This window comes from Trachurus trachurus, assembly GCF_905171665.1.
Source record: "Trachurus trachurus genome assembly, chromosome: 20".
Lineage (NCBI taxonomy): Eukaryota > Metazoa > Chordata > Actinopteri > Carangiformes > Carangidae > Trachurus > Trachurus trachurus.
In genome coordinates this window covers 3,714,514-3,731,119 of record NC_139911.1, presented here as the reverse complement: position 1 = coordinate 3,731,119, position 16,606 = coordinate 3,714,514, and the positions used below count along the sequence as shown (strand labels likewise).

Genomic DNA, 16,606 nt, shown 5'->3' with positions numbered 1-16,606 from the left:
CTTCAAGTGTCGTCTCCGGAGCAGCCAGCTGATTGGCTGCCGGAGGTCAGTGGATAAGCCCATAAAAAGGCGTGACATCTCTTTACACCGCTTTAAGTGTTCACCTTTTTGTCCTCGCAGGGACCCGTACTGAACCAGGAACACGTCTATCTCTCTCGCTGCCTTTTGGGTCCAACTCCTCCTGATCTGTGTGGAGGCAAAGGACACAGATTATCTCTGTAAACGGCTGAAGATCTGAGGATGATGATGATGATAGGGATGATATTTCATTCTGGATGGATCGGATACAGATTCACTTCCTGTCTGCCTCTTCTGACTAGTCTGAGCCTATAAACTTTCCAAACACAGAAAGGTCAAAGGTCAATGTTAGAGGGAAAAAAGCAACAACATGCAGGACATGATTGGTTTTATGTTTCCTGCAGCAGCAGCTTCTGCTCGATGCCATGGCAACAACATCCGAGCATCAAAGTAAATATTCTGATAACTGTCTTTGAATGCATCGCAGAAAGAGGTTGGAACTACAGGAAGCACTGACAGTGTTTCTACTGAACTTCTTCTTCTTATGCTAGAAATATTTTAACATTTGAATTGTCTTCCATGAATTAGAAAAGATTTAAAGGGATAGTTCAACATTTTGGGCAAATTCTCCTATTGCCATAATCCCTATAGTCGTAGCAGTAGGTTCATTACCTTTAATTGTCGGTGCAAGATATTTTGAGATCCGTGGGGCAGTGACGTGAGCGGAGGGATTTCAAAAGTGCAAGTAGTTAGTAGTTAGTAGTAGTAGTAGTAGTAGAGTATTTGCTTCATGTGTCGTAATGTTACATAATTAATTATACATGATTATCTCATAGCGTGGTGAATGTGCAGGTCACAACTTGTCCACCAGAGCGTTGTGGAGTTGTTGGATTGTGTATTTGATGAGTTTCCTGTACCATTCACCTCCATTGTGTTCACTGAGCAGCTCACGTCTCTGCCCTGCCGATCTCAAAACAACATGCACCGATAATTAAAGGTGATAAACCTACTGCTGTGACTATAGGGATTATGGTGAGAGGAGTATTTGCCAAAATGTTGAACTATCCCTTTAAATAGTTAAAAACAAAAATTAACAGCAGTTAAAACTGTTTTTTCCCCTCTAATTGAGAGAAACCTCTAAAACTCAGGTGAAATATGGCCTTATGTCTGAAGAAGCCGACCTTTGACCTTTGACCTCAGGTGACCCCTCTTAGATCCTCCTCACATTCATGTCTCCTCGTCCCACACAGGTTTTCTCCTCCTCCGTCCTCCTCATCCATCCTTCTTATTAGGAATCTGTCCTCTCCCTCCTCTTTCTCCCTCTCGTCCCGCTGAGCTCGACCTTTGGCTCGGACCCAGGTGTGCACATCTCCATGGAAACGACCTTTCACCCCGGCCTTTGTCTGACTCTTTGGGGAGACGACGGTGTGTGTCTGTGCTCTTCTCCTCAGCATCTATTCTTCTTCATCAACCCTCGATCCTCCTCCTCAGATATCCATGATCTTTCTGTTTTTTTGACACCTGTTGTTTTAGATCCAACCGTCATCAACAGTTTCCTCCTCTTCCTCCTCCTCCTCCTCCTCCTCCTCCTCCTCCTCTGAGCCCCGCTGAGCTCCGGAGGCTCTGCAACGGTAAACAGCAGAAAGTGTAAATAATGAAAGAAGCTCCTAATTGCTAATTAGAGACAGGAGCTAAGAAAGGAAGTCTTCTTGTTTTGAGATAATTTCATATCATCATGGCTCGGTGAAGCCTCGGAACAAGCTGCGGCTCGGAGCCGCTGTGGCTTCTTTAGTTTGATGATAATGTATTTTTAATTGGCTTCTTAAAGTGTTTTCCAACGGTGGTGGAGTTGTTTCTTTTGTTGCTGTTGTTGTTTTCACACCACAGACCGGATGGAGGAAACCATAGTGATGTGAGTGAGTTGGTGGGAAGTGGAAACCTACAGTATCAAAGCTGTAATTGATTATGTGTCGTTCATTCATCCAAGAAACAGGTCGTTAACTCCGGAAGTTTGATTTCTGTTTTTAGAAACGTCGTCATTCATTCAGACGCAGAATAAAACAATCTGTTGTATGAATGAACGTGCAGGAGGAAGCATGTGACTTCAAATACAATGAAACCAGGGTTTTAATTGATTATAAACTATAATAATTACGACTGTAGACTAAAAGAACTGCTGCATTTTGTTGCAGATTTGATCCTGCAGAGGATTTTAACAGATGCTTACGCGCTACCTATGAAACCCTGGACCTTCTTTCATCAAAGGAAGGAGAGAAGAAGGAAATGTCCCACAATTCTTTGCAGTTTAGCAACAGATTTATGTCTGAGACACGATGATGTAGTTTACATTTCAACAGCTCGTCTCATTCTCCCTGTAGCCTACTAATATTTTAATATAAACGGTTTATTTGGGTCATTATGTATTAAAACAAAAAAATGCTGGAAGAGGACATTCCCAAATTTAAAACTGAGAAGTTTAAAGTTTAAAGTTGCAAATTTATGAGGAAGAAAAACTCAGATATTCTCAAACACTGCAAGAAAACTTCATAATGTTAGTGTTTTTTTTCCAATCAATGATGATCAAGAATCTATCAACACCAGTAAACTCACCTGATGCAGCCATGGACCTGTTGCACCTCCTCAGTTGCTCCCATCTTGGAGCTGTCGCCTTCTAAAGTGTATAGAAAACTGTTTCCTTCCTTAATATTCCTCAATTAAAATTGCAAATGTGTGACTTTAAACTTGGAAATGTCCTCTCTTCTCTTCTCTTCCAGCTCTGACTCAGCATCTCATCCTGTTTGTTTTCGTTTTTGTGGCTATGAAATGAACATCCTCAGTGACTCACGCTGTAGCTCATGTACTATTAAAGTCTTGATCCTGGACTCATATCCGACCTGCAGCACTTTTGCTCTGCAGCTCAGCTCTAATAACGCTGTCGCTGCTGTGTCACTAATAAAGTTTAAAACAATAAGTTAGAAGCAGAAGATCTTTCACATCTTTCTCTCTTTTCAACTTCATGACATTTTCCATTGAGGGAAAAAGTGTTTAAGTGTTTGGAGTTCGTCCTGCAGGTTTCTTTCCAGTCTGAAGAGGAAAGTGAAACTTAAAGGGATACTTCACCCAAAATCGATAATTCACCAGTTTTCTACTCACTGTCATGCCAAGGAAGCTAGAAGTCATCATAACGCTTTAGGAGTTCCAGAGGGGATTGGCAACGGATTTTCATATAATGGCGGTGGATAGAGTTCACTTTTGAATCGTCCAAAACACACACTATGAAACATCCAGATACCTCCATACTGCTCGTCTGTACTGACCCAAGTGTCCTGAAGCCGCCACATGAAAAAGTTGTTCGGAAAAAAAAAATGTTATCTCTGTTTTTAGCCTTGTTGTAGCAGTAGCTCCCAGTGGCTCTGTTGAAGTTTGATTTGCTGCAAGATGTAGTCGTTAGTCGTTGTAAACCATTGGATGTTTGATGTAAACACGGAAGAACATCTCGCAGCAAATCTCACACAGCCACTGGGAGCTACTGCTACAACAAGGCTAAAAACAGAGATCACATTCATTGTTTCCGAACAACTTTTTCATGTGGCGGCTTCAGGACACTTGGGTCAGTACAGACGAGCAGTATGGAGGTATCTGGATGTTTCATAGTGTGTGTTTTGGACGATTTAAAAGTGAACTCTATCCGCCGCCATTAGCCTATTATGAAGATCCATTGCCCCTGGAACTCCTAAAGCGTTTTGATAACTCCAAAAGTTCTCCAAACCCTTCCTTGGTATGACGGTGAGTATGAAGGTGAATTAGGCCTATGTATTTTGTCGTTATGTTGCGATCCAAAAACCAAAACAAGGAGCTAAAAGCAGCTAAAACGCTCAGAGGAGCTTCACTTTGGTTCAGAATCAAATGAACTGACTTCACTTCCAGGTTCACGAGGCGTTCAGGGTCTCGTTCTGCAGACTCACTCATCACTCATCATCACTCATCCTGCACACAACTTGAGTCAGGCCTCGTTTCTCAAAAAAGTGTTTATTTTAGAAACGATGCGAGGAGTTTTCACATGCAGCGATGGATGCAAACGTGTCCTCGTCCTCGTCCTCGTCTCCGTCTCTGCTGCAGGAGCTTCGTCAACGTCTTCACCTGAAATCTGCCAATTATGAGGATTTCACGTGTCGCCGCAGACGAGTCGGTGCTGTCAGTGTGAAGAACACGGCTGTGTGTTCAAAACGACAATACGGCGACACAACTGACGCTAATTCTCATCGTTATCAGTCACACACACACACACACACACACACACACACACACATAGGCTACACACTTTCATTTGCTGAGCTTATCATAACCTTAAAACGACCCCAGACATGAGGCAGGAGGGAGGGAGGGAGGGAGGGGGGAGACAGAGGGAGGAGGAGGAGGAGGAGGAGGAGGAGGTGGGGGGGAATAAAACGAGATGATGACGAAGGATCCTAATCAGTGCAGGCAGCGTCTATTCTCTCCTTCTGTCTCTGTCTGTCCCCATTTCCTGCAGCTCTTTTCTTTTCATTAAGACACCGGAGGCTTCGTCTACTGCCCCCCCCCCCCCCCCCCCCCCCCCATCTACCCCCTCCACCTGACCTGACCTCCTGATCCTCCCCCACCTCCCTCCAGTACCCCACTTCTACCACTTCTACCACCACCACGTGACGGCTCAGAGATGTGAGTGTGTCCAGGTCGGAGGAGCTCTGACCTACAAAGGCAAAGTGCAGTAGCCTATCTGTGTGGCATATCCTCTTCAATCTGGTAGAATTTGATATTGGTATACTGCTAAAATGTCCAGAGTTATTGGGCTTTTTATTTTGCTGTCCATCCAAAAAAGCACTGTGAAACCAAGGCAAAGTGTCGTATCTGCACCAAAACCAAGGAAAAAGTACAGTATATCTTCCATAAAATGGTCAAAATTGATCAGAAAGACAAACTAAATAATTTAAAATACATTTAAATCAGTCCACCTTTATCTAATCTATTATAGACTTGGTAGTTATTCATAATTTGATGCTTAAACCTGACAATGAAAAACACACAAAAGCTGTTTTTCTCAGTTTGGCTTTTTTTTTTTACATATAGCCTATACTGCACTTTGCCTTTATAGGGCAGAGCTGCTGTGACGTCCCTCCTGTCTCTGTCATCATACACTATAAGGACGAGTGTGTGTGTTTATGTGTGTGTGTGTGTGTTGGGGTGGGAGGTGGGGGGGTGGGGGGGTTTAGAGTGGAAGTGATCCAGAAAGTGAGACACACACTTTGTCTTTAACAAAGAGTGAGCGAGAAGATAAAGAAAGAGATAGAAGAGAAAATCCCAGTTGTGCAAGAGAGTGTGTGTAATCCAACCTGTCTCCCCTGATGATTGCAACCCCCCCCTCCTCCCCTCCTCCCCCCTTCCTCCCTACACACACACACACACACACACACACACTCCTCCATCCTCCTCAGTATCAGTGAGGAGAACAGGTTGGAGCTCCATCTCTCCGTGCCAGATGGCTCCACATTGACAAATCAATTAGGCTCCACCTCATCACCGGGGGGACCGGGGCTACAAACCTTCCTCCTCCTCCTCCCCCTCCTCCTCTTCCCCCCACCTCCTCCACCTCCTCCACCATCACCCTTGGGGGTCCTCCTCCTCCTCCTCTTCCTCGGCCACTCGCCCCCCCACCACCACCCTGATCTGATCCCCGGTATAAGCTTCACCCGGGTAAAAGAGGGCAAAGAAGACACACGGTTAAAACAAAGAGTCTGGCAGCACATGAATCAGACAGCATCAATATGGATGACTTCCATGCAGGGGGGGGGGGGTTGGAGGGGGGGGGGCTGGGGGGCCGGAGAGCAGCGGTGGTGGTGGCAAAGGCTTCATGTGTGTGTGTGTGTGTTTACAAGCTCAGTCAGAGCTGATTTGCCATGTGCTAAAGAGCCAAGTGTCTCTTAGTGTGTTTTTGTTTTGTTTTTTCTCTTCCCGGTGTGGAGGTGGCAGAGGAGGAAGAAGGAGAGGATGAGGAGGAAGGAGGAGGGAGGGTGGACTTTCTTTCTTTTTTTTTTTTTTGGGATGGATAGATGAAGGGAGAAGAGAGGAGGAGAGGAGGAGAGGAGGGGGTTTTAGTTAATCCAAGGAGAACAAACAGCGCAGCCTGGAGCAGGTATGTGTGCAGCAGCATCTGGGTCGCATGCAGAAAAAACAGAAATCTGTGTTCTTCGCTGCAGCCTAGTGGCGGAGAGGAGGAACTGCAGGAACAGATTAACACTTATCTGATCAACGCTTTGTGCAAAGGGGTCAAAGGTCAAGTGAGTTGATAAAAACATAAAACAACAAGGAATAAGGAGGAATCTCTTTCTACTACTATGACAATTTCCTGTGGATCAATGCTCTGCAGCTTTGAAGTTGGAGAAATGTTGGATGCTGCATGATGATGATGAAGAGGAGGAGGAGGATGATTCTGACAGCGGCTGGCAAATTTTCCTGATCTCTTTTTTTTTTCTTCCTTCCTCCTCCTCTTTCTTCTTTTTCTTTTTCTTCTTTTCCCTCTATACTTCTTTCTTGTCTGTTTTTCCCAAAATGTGTCATCTCCATCTCCACGAGGCCGATGGTGGAAGGAGGTGGGAGGCAGCAGGTTTTTTGGCGTAGAGGAGGAAGAGGAGGAGGAGGAAGAGAGGGATGAGGGGTGATGGTGTAGTAGTAGAGATGTGTGGGTGAACCTCCTGGCTCGGTTTCGCTCTCCTTCCTCGTCCCTTTACTCATCCGATCTGGGGGCAGCAGCAAGAAGAAGAAACAGCAGCGACGAGAAAGAGAGAAGGAGAGGGAGAGAGAAGGAGGAGAAAGAGAGAAAGCAGGGAGCTGATGCCGAGGCCCCTGGGGAGAGATTAGCGCTGACAGCACAACAAAGAAGAATTATGCCGGGGGCCCTCAGCTCTTCGACAAATTCAAATGTAATGTATGGCTTTAACTGCGCCAAAGGAGGATCAACATAATATATGATCGACCCACTTTGCGGTTTGTGCTGCTCCGCTGGCAGTGATGTAAAAGCGATTTATGCCCGTAAAAATGTGCAGGGCTAATTAAGTAAGATGTTGGCACGGGAGCAAATCAAATGAGCTTATGAGAGAGCTGGCAGAGTAGCCCAACACACACACACACACACACACCTCCTCCTCCAACACACACACACACACACCTCCTCCCACCAGCCACCCACCTCCTCCTCCTCCTCCTCCTCCTCCTCTCTGAGAGCTTTACCTGCAGTGAGGAGGAAAAAACCTCACGTTGAAGCTTTAATTAAAAGTCATGTTTGTGATTTGTTTAGGAGGAACTATTATAACTCAAATATCTTACCAAGAATATTTGTCTTATTTCTAGTCAAAATGTCATTTCTAGTCAAAACAAATCTCATTATACTTAAAATAAGACTCACCACATTAAAAAAGTAGCTTGTTTTTAGACACTTTTTTACTTCTTTCAAGGATATTGTCACTTGAAATAAGTAGAAAAATCTGATAGTGGAGCAAGTTTTTCCTCAAATTTGCCTTCACTCGCAGATTTTTCTACTTATTTCAAGTGAAAATTTGTTTAAAACAAGTGAAAATGATCTAAAAACAAGTTAATATTAAGGTGATGAGTCTTATTTAAAGTGGAAAGAGATTAGTTTTGACTAGAAATGAGACATTTTGACAAGAAATAAGATAAATATTCTTGAGTTTTTGCAGTGTAGGAGCTCGGGTGGGGGCCCCGGGGCCACTCTGTAATCACACAGGGGCCTTTTTTTTCTTTTTTTAAAATTTCATTTCCCCTCCCTCCCTCCAATCAGACGTGTGTGTGTGTGTGTGTGTGTGTGTGGATGAAACGTCCTAATTACGGCCTCAGTGGGAAAAAGGCAGCAGCACCGAGGGAATACAGGAGCTGTCAGCTACACATTCACTTTCTGGAGCCAACAGTGTTAATGAGACACAGACCCCCCCCACCCCCAACTCTACACACACACACACACACACACACATGCACACACACACATGCACACATACCTCTCATATTAATCAGATCACCTAGTTCTTCTTGTCTCTGTCAGTTTCCATCACGGCCGGTCTCAACCTCACATCTCCATCCAGGCTGCATGGAGGAGAAGCACCTGCTGCTGTTTGCAAACATATAACTCCCCCTTTCCCCTCCTTCTTCCTCCCTCCCTCCTCCTCTCCCTACCCCATCAGTAAATAAAAGATAAGCACAGACCACTATCTGAGTCTAATCATCACTTAATGGCACCAAAAGAAAAAAAGAAAACACAAAAACGCCATCGACATGACACATAAACGTCTCACACTCCCATGCAGCTCGGCCCATTTCTCTAATGAGCTGCTGAGGAGTCGGAGTCAGACACTTACAGAGGGTAACTACCACCTGAAGCCCCCCCATCCCCATCCCCACCCCCCTACTCATACAGGAGACATTTATTAGATGTTAATATTACAGCCGATGGAGGAGGAGGAGGAGGAGGAGGTCGGAGGAGACGATGTTGCAACACAAAGCCGAAGAAGTTGTCTTTGTTGATCTGTCGATGCATCTTTCCAAGAATATTTGTCTTGTTTCTTGTCAAATTGTCTAATTTCTAGTCAAAACTAATCTCTTTCCACTTAAAATAAGACTCTTCACCTAAAACGTAACTTGTTTTTAGATCATTTTCACTTGTTGCAAACAAATTTTCACTTGAAATAAGTAGAAAAATCTGCCAGTGAAAGCAAGTTTTTGTGCTTGTCATAAGGAAGAAAAATCATTATCAGATTTTTCTACCTATTTCAAGTGAAAATATGCTTGAAAGAACTAAAAAGTATCTAAAAACAAGCTACTTTTTAATGCGATGAGTCTTATTTTAAGTAGAATGAGATTTGTTTTGACTAGAAATAAGACAAATTATTTGAGTTTTGCAGTGTGTTGGTTTGATTGAAGCCCCCCCCCCCCCCTCACCTCTGCATACATCCACCACTGCAACAACTACTGTCTTGCTCCTCTTTCTCTCTATCTACAGTTAATTTCCCCAGACCCCCATAGCAGCTGCTGCAGGTAGACCACAGAGAGGTGTAACATGGGGCCTCATCTCAATCCATCTTAACCCCCCCACCCCATCCCACCCCACCCTCCTCTCCTCCTCTCTCTCTCTGTCTAAACACTCAATCACAGCAGGGGAAAAAAAACACCCATCTAGGTGTGATGCTGTCAAATCTCCTGCAGCAGGTGACGTGTGTTAGAGTCCGAGGCCTTTATCTGTCACGCAGCGCCGCTACAGTCCTGCCTTGTATTTATTGCCTACTTAATGGACTTGATTGTATTACTGAAGGTAAGGAAGGAGAAAGGGAGGGGAGGAGGGGGAAGGGAGGGGTAGAAAAAAATCCATTGCCAGCTAGAAGGTACTTTCAGCATCCTGCAATTACCTTATGTAAATCCCGGCCTGGAATGTTGATCCAGTGCTTTTTAAAATGCATTGAATTTCCATGGAAAATGATCCACTCCCGCCGCCTGGAGCTCATTAATAACAACGACGAGCCGCCGCTGACGTTTTAGAATACTTACACGCTTACTTAGCATCGCCATGCATGCGAGAGTGGAGCGTGGTGGCGGTGGTGGTGGTGGCGGCCCGGGCTCTGCCACGCGGCGCGGCGCGGCGGCCATGACAGCAGCACATTTGGAAAAAGGATGGTTTTGAATTAAAGCGCATGCAGCGAGCGGGAAGCAGAAATGAGATGTTTCTGCAGCAGGAGGCGGTTTGTTTCCTCTCACGCCTCTAAGTGTTCACGAGATGTTTGATCATCAGGACGCAGTGTTGTGTTGCATTGCAGGCCTCGTGTTTGTGTGTTTGAGCTCCTTTAATTGCAACAAGAGCCCATAAAGTCAGCGACCAGCCAGCTACGGCCCTGACATCACTGTAGCTGTTAGCAGAGGAGCTAACGCATCAGTCGCCCTGTCAGGACAGATGTTTATACCAGAGGTTGGGTGGGGGATGGGGGGGTTTAGGGGGATGGGGGGCTGCACTTCATACTTGTAAAACGTAGTTAATGTGTCAAATGAAAAATCACATGTAGCCGCTCCCACACACACACGATTCATCAGCGTCTTCAGGGTTTCAGGGTAGAGAGAGAAAAATATCACTCATTTGAATTTCAGCTAAATAAATAAATAAAAAGAAAGAAATCTGGTTGTTGTTTTTTTTTAATGTACTTATGTTTTAAACTGGATGGTTTGTGATTTAAAAAGTGGATTTGTTGTATGTGCCGTTTGGCCGATGAGTTTCATTTGCACGGTTTTGTTTAGGCAGATAGGCTACTATTAAAAATGAAGTTCATTATTTAGAAGATAACCTGTAGATTGTACTGTTCATTTGACCTACAGTGTGTTTTCTTCTCTGTTGCATGCATCTATTTTTTTTTTTTGCACACATGCACATAGACACAAAGTCAGAAAACAACTTGACAACACAAACACAGCATTTTGGAAATGCAATAATATCTGAATCTCACCTTATTGTTCTCTTCAGTATAAACTCTGTGTTGTAAGTTCTTGCAGCTCATGTGTCTGAATTTTTTTGCATGTTTGTGTCTTTGCATGTGTTTTCTTAAGCTGAACCCTCTGGGCCACCGTCACTGCTCCATGTTGATGTTGCACCGTCACAGTTTGTTTCTGTTTCGCAAACTTCATGGGATTCAAAGCTCAAAACTGCTGCTCTAGTCTGCACCAACACTGTGTTTTATAACCTTGTGCTAACAGTTGAGTAAAAAAAAGAAAAACGTGGGTAAAGTACAGCGGTCTTTACTACAGAGTGGTGGTGAAACATCTCGACCATTTTGTTCCTCATCCAGCCACTTTGCCAACAACAGCCCACCTGCAAATGAAGCAGAGGTGGAGAAGGGGAGGGGGGGTGAACTGAACATCCATAAATCTTTTATGCTCCATAATGGCTTGTTCACATTACCTGCCCACACCTCAGCCTCCATGGAGCAGATCAGGCCTTTAAAAAAACCCACTGCGAACATATGGAGCACTTCAAACACTCAGAGCCTCCCCGGGCCCGAGCTGCGGTCGCACCCATGAATTATAGAAATGATCTAATTGTTTTCTCATTTGGAAATTCTGGGGGCCCTCCACCACGTCTCCACGTCTCAGTTTTAACGGCCTGTGGTTTCCAGCGGGGCACATGATTCAGTGCTGCCTGCTTACCTCCAACACGTCGGTTCAATCCAAGGTGGTCCGTCCAATCAAAACAGAGTCAGAGCTGGAGGTAGTAGAGACACCCGAGTCAGACCTGTTGCAATAAATTAACACGTAGGCAACAGAAAGAAAGAAAGAAAAAAAGAAAAAGAGAGAGGGAGGTTTAGACTGGACTTCAAAGCTGAGTGATTGTGATCACAGGAGCTGCACGTGTGCTGTTTAGTGCACACAAGTTTATTTAAGGAAAGAAGTGAGTCAGTCAGTCAGTCGTGTCACAAACTGGAACCATAAAGTGTTACTGACACGTTTCTATCACACTTTATAAACAGCCACAGAGCTGAGTCACAAAAACATGAGTCTAAAAAAAAGTTAAAGATCTAGTCAAAGGCAAGGCAGAGGTGACGTCAGAATAAGACATTAAAAATAGCTAGGACTACGTAGTTCTAGGTCAATATTATTGGTGGGTTTATATGATGATGTGTTTGGTGCTTTGATCACCAAATAAATTATCTTTACCTCCAGTATTTTAGATTTAGAGATTTAAAAAAAAAAAACCTAAATTAGAACAAATCAGACAAAGAAATAAAGCTGTGGGCTATTCATTTTTTTTATGTTTGTATTTTTCTGTGCCACGATGACAAACAAAGTGAGGAGGTGTTTTGTATTTCAGTGTCCAGCAGAATCTCATATTGTTCTGCCAATACTCAAAGCAAAGCACAAACGTGAGCTGAAGGAAGCCATGAAACACGTAACAGCATGTTTGTGTAAAGCATACTTACTTCTTTTTTTTTTTTTTAGTTTATATAGCCTACTAAATATTCCACGAAAGTATAAAGGTAGATGTTTGTGTTAAAGCTCCATACAGTATAAAGGTAGATGTTTGTGTTAAAGCTCCATACAGTATAAAGGTAGATGTCCATGTGTAGTGTGATTATAAAGCAGCTCTAGGTTCTATATTAATACTGTGAAAGTATCAAAGCCTCAGTCCACAGAGAAATGCACACAGCCTGTATTCAGAAACTGAGCCTTAAAACCAGCCGTCAGGACTTCCTGTCACTTTGTGATGTCACAACAAAGCCCCGCCCACCACCAACTGGTCCCAACAACTTGCAGGATTTGGTTTCTCTGAGTGTTTTATTCTGAAATCTGCTCTGTTTTTATTGGATTGATTCAAGAAATTTCCAGGATCAGCACTGTCGTTGTTGTTAGCATTGGCATTGTTAGCTAACACAAGCATATTGCAGGGTTTCCCGCAGCGCTTTCCTGTTAAGGCGGCCGCCTTAACAACAAAGAGCTGCCGCCTAAACTAACTTCTTAAAAAAAAAAAATGTAGCGATATTCGCCGCCGCCGCCGCCCACCCCCCCGTCGGACGATGGCCGCATCCTCCCACACACATACACAGCACAGAGAAGCGCGCATGCATAACAGCGGCGCGTGTTGAAAGCGAAACTTAATACGGCGCGGTGCGTCCCCCCCCCCCCCGCCGCGACGATCGATCCGCTCCCCCCCCCCCGTCGACAGGTCAGACACCACCTTAACTGACAAATTTTCTGGGGGAAACACTGTATTGTACTAGTTTGTGTGTGAAAAAGCAACATAACAACATGTCTACAGGTAGAAGTTACACACCAGTGTCACTACAACTAATTTAATGACATAAAAACAAGATTAATCAGCTGATAAATGGTTTAATGTTAAGATTTTACTCACTGTTGATCCACGGGGCGGCCATCTTGGATTTTTAACTTGGGTGTCACTGAAGTTGAAATTTGGACTTCAAGGGGACGTTTATGATGACGTAGTTGACTGTGAACTTGGAAAATCAGACTTGTGCACTATTAAATCTGGTGACACACACACTAAACACACACACAGAGCAGGAAAATCAAGACACAGCTTAACGTGATCGTCTGTGTGTGTGCTCGCCGTGGCCCGGCCTGCAGCGAGCAGCTTTACTCAGCACTCACACACCGACTCGACTCGTGCTTCTTAATCAAAGCTGGCACTGTGGCAATTACCTAATTAGACATCAATTAATCCACACCCTTCAGGTCCACGACCACGTCTGACCCGCGGAGTAACGACAGAGAGAGAGAGACGTCGCCTTTCGAAGAACAGAGGGAGCAGATTAATGGAGGAGCGAGGTCTTACGGTGCCGCCGCCGCCGCTGATGCTGCTGCTGCGTTTGAGAAACCTCCAGAAAAACACTGCGATTCATTTCCTAATTAACAGGTTGGAATATAATTGATTGAGATGTGAAAGCTTAATCACTCAATTCAATAACCAGGATATCGGTGTTGAGTAGATTAATTCAATTATGTAATTAAAGCCGAGGGAAAGGTGAAGCTTTAGAGTAGATTGAAGGTTAAACAGCAGACTCACCGTCTCTCTCTACCTTCACACACACACACACACACACACTCAGACGGACACGTGCACGAGTCTCACGTTTCATTTGTCTTTTTTATTAGACATAGCAATTTCACAAATAGCAGTTAGCCTGAAAATTACATTCAAAATGTGCAGCTGACCATGCGCAAACACTCCAGATACACCTTCAAACAAAAGTAACAGTCGATCATGTGGTTTTCATTTTCATTTTAGTTTCGTCTTGTATTTTTTTTTTTTCACAATCTGTGCATTCTCATGTTTTTAATTCAGATTTACAAACAAAAAAAAAAATCAAGAATCATCATCATCTGTCACTGTTTTTCCACCATTGAAGCGAACACACACGCACACACACACACTCTTACACGCACGCACACACACACACCTCAGTCACTATAACACAGCTCTGTACATCAGGGGGTTTTTAAAGGTTCTTAATGCTCACACACCTGGTTCCCTTCACTGAATACCTGTTAATATTAGCAAGGGTGAGTCGAGGGGGAGGGAGGGGTGAGGTGAGGTGAGGCGAGGGGGGTCAGAGTCACAGAGTCTCACACACACACACACACACACAGGTGAAATGGTAAACACACCACAGTTCCCAGAAATCCACTTTTTTCTCTCTCTCTCTGTTTTCTCGGTAACGTCGTGGTGTCGGTCGTCGTTTTTCCTGCCACTGTAGAGAGACACACTAACACTGAAGTTCATAAAAGGAGCAATGGACAATGACCCCCCCTCTAACCCCCTCCCTCCCCCCTCCTCCCTCCTCCCTCTCCTCCTCCTCCTCTGTAGCTTAACTTTACCAAAAAACGCACATTAGACGACACAACACAGTTTTTTTTATTTTTACAAAAGTGGCACACTGCAAAAACTCAAATATCTCACCAAGAATATTTGTCTTATTTCTAGTCAAATCTCATTATACTTTAAAAACAAGCTACTTTTTAATGTGACGAGTCTTATTTTAGACACTTTTTTACTTCTTTCAAGGATATTTTCACTTGAAATAAGTAGAAAAATCTGATAGTGGAGCAAGTTTTTCCTCCTTATTACAAGCACAAAAAACTTCCTTTCACTGGCAGATTTTTCTAAGTGAAAATTTGTTTGAAACAAGTGAAAATGATCTAAAAACAAGTAAATTTTTAGGCGATGAGTCTTATTTTAAGCGGAAAGAGATTAGTTTTGACTAGAAATGAGACATTTTGACAAGAAATAAGACAAATATTCTTGGAAAGATTTTGAGTTTTTGCAGTGGGACGAGGACGATGCTGCTGCTGCTTTTGCTGCTGCTCAGGGTTTATTCCATTTAGCTTAATTCATCATTTACACACACAAACACACTCTCATACGCACGCACACACACACATTGGCAAACACACAGTCATTCAAGTCATGGGACGCTGTGTCACAGGGTTAATGGTTAACACTGGTGGAGAGGGGGAGTGGAGGAGGGGTTGATGGTGTCACTAAGGTAAGTGGGATTGTGTGTGTGTGTGTGTGTGTGTGTGAGGGGAGGGAGGGAGAGTTTAGGACACACACGCACACACACAGACACACACAATCTGTGACTCCAGTTCATCCAAGTGCCAAAAAAAAGACGAGTCCGTTCACATAACACTGATTATTATTTTTCCACCTGAGCGTCCGACACGTCACACACAGAAGCTCCACGACGACGACGACACACGACGTCAACAACACGTCTCCAGTTCACACACTTCCTCTTCCTCCTCCTCCTCCTCTTCCTCCTCTTCTTCCTCCTCCTTTTTCCTCCTCCAACAATAGAGGAGGATGATGACGAGCGAGGTTCGGTTCGGTTTCCCCAACGCCGCCGTTTTTTCCAAGGCGGTTTTTTACTGAATTTTTACTGGCCACAGGAATCCAGTGTACGCGAAAAAGAAGGAAAAAAAACACCTGAATACTGAAAATCCACCACATCACACGTCGTCATTGTCAATCATCAACCAAAAAGAAAAAACAACTGCTGCTGCTTGAAGGGAGTGGGTGTGAAACCTCTGCATCTCTCACTCTGTTTTTTTTTTATTTCATTTTCTTTCTTTCGTTTTTTTTTAACTTCCTCTGCAAAACTGTGTGTAAGTGCAACACCTGGGTTAATGAAACTGTCCCGTCCCGTATGAAGGTGAATGAGATCATCATCATTAGACTGCTTGGTCCACAGCTTTGTTCAGTTCAGTTCAGCCAAAGACAAAAAAAAAGAGAAAAGAAACTCCTCCTCTTCCTCTTTCTCCTCTTCCTTTTCTTCTTCGTCCGTCCTCCTCTACCTGCCGAAGATGCTCTCGTACTCGAGCAGGATGAGCTCCACTATCTGGTTCTGGTAAACCATGTGGACCGCGATGTTGCCCGTCTCGGTCTCCGGCCGCAGCAGCGTCGGCCCGAACACGATGGCCACGCTCTGGGTGGTCATACGGTTGGCCTCGCCGTGGTCGATCACCCTGCAGGAGGAGGAGGAGGAGGAGGAGGGGAGGGGGGAGGAGGAAGAGGAGGAGGAAGAGGAGGAGGAAGAGGAGGGGGGAGGAGGAGGAGGAGGGGGGGGGGAGAGGAGGAGGAGGAGGAGGAGGAAGAGGAGGAGGAAGAGGAGGGGGGAGGAGGAGGAGGAAAGAGGAGGAAGAGGAAGAGGAGGGAGGGAGAAAAAGAGGAGGGAGAGGGAGGAGGAGGAAGAGGAGGGAGGGAGAAAAAGAGGAGGGGAGGAAAGAGGAGGAAAGAGGAGGAGGAGGAAGATGGAGAAGGAAGAGGTGGAGGAGAAGGAAGAGGAGGAGGGGGGAGGGAAGGAGAAAGAGGAGGAGGGAGGGAAGAAGAGGAGGAAAGAGGAAGAGGGAGGGAGGAAGAGGAGGAAAGAGGAGGAGGGAGGGAAGAAGAGGAGGAAAGAGGAGGAGGAGGAGGAGGAGGGAGGAGGAAAGAGGAAGAGGAGGAAAGAGGAGGAGGGAGGGAAGAAGAGGAGGAAAGAGGAGGAGGGAGGGA

At 44.7% G+C, this 16,606-nt stretch overlaps 2 protein-coding genes across 10 annotated transcripts in view; one reads left to right on the top strand and one right to left on the bottom strand.

Annotated features, from left to right (window-relative positions):
• zeb1b (zinc finger E-box binding homeobox 1b) overlaps positions 1–133 on the top strand; it is a gene marked incomplete at its 3' end in the record, with an annotated part of 75,661 nt that extends 75,528 nt beyond the window's left edge. The window contains exon 10 of the mRNA XM_083995241.1: positions 121–133. Coding sequence (XP_083851367.1) covers positions 121–133 — 13 coding nt within the window. The remainder of the gene's footprint in view (positions 1–120) is intronic.
• LOC311003776 (rho GTPase-activating protein 12-like) overlaps positions 1–16,606 on the bottom strand; it is a 151,008-nt gene that overhangs the window by 60,974 nt on the left and 73,428 nt on the right. For 8 of the 9 annotated variants that reach the window (XM_083995623.1, XM_083995626.1, XM_083995625.1 and 5 more), the window contains one exon: positions 14,717–16,080. In XM_083995623.1, the coding sequence (XP_083851749.1) occupies positions 15,906–16,080 (175 nt within the window). In that variant the 3' untranslated portion in view covers positions 14,717–15,905. Of the gene's footprint in view, positions 1–14,716; positions 16,081–16,606 lie in introns of those variants that run through there. The other variant, XR_014596281.1, reaches the window with a different exon arrangement.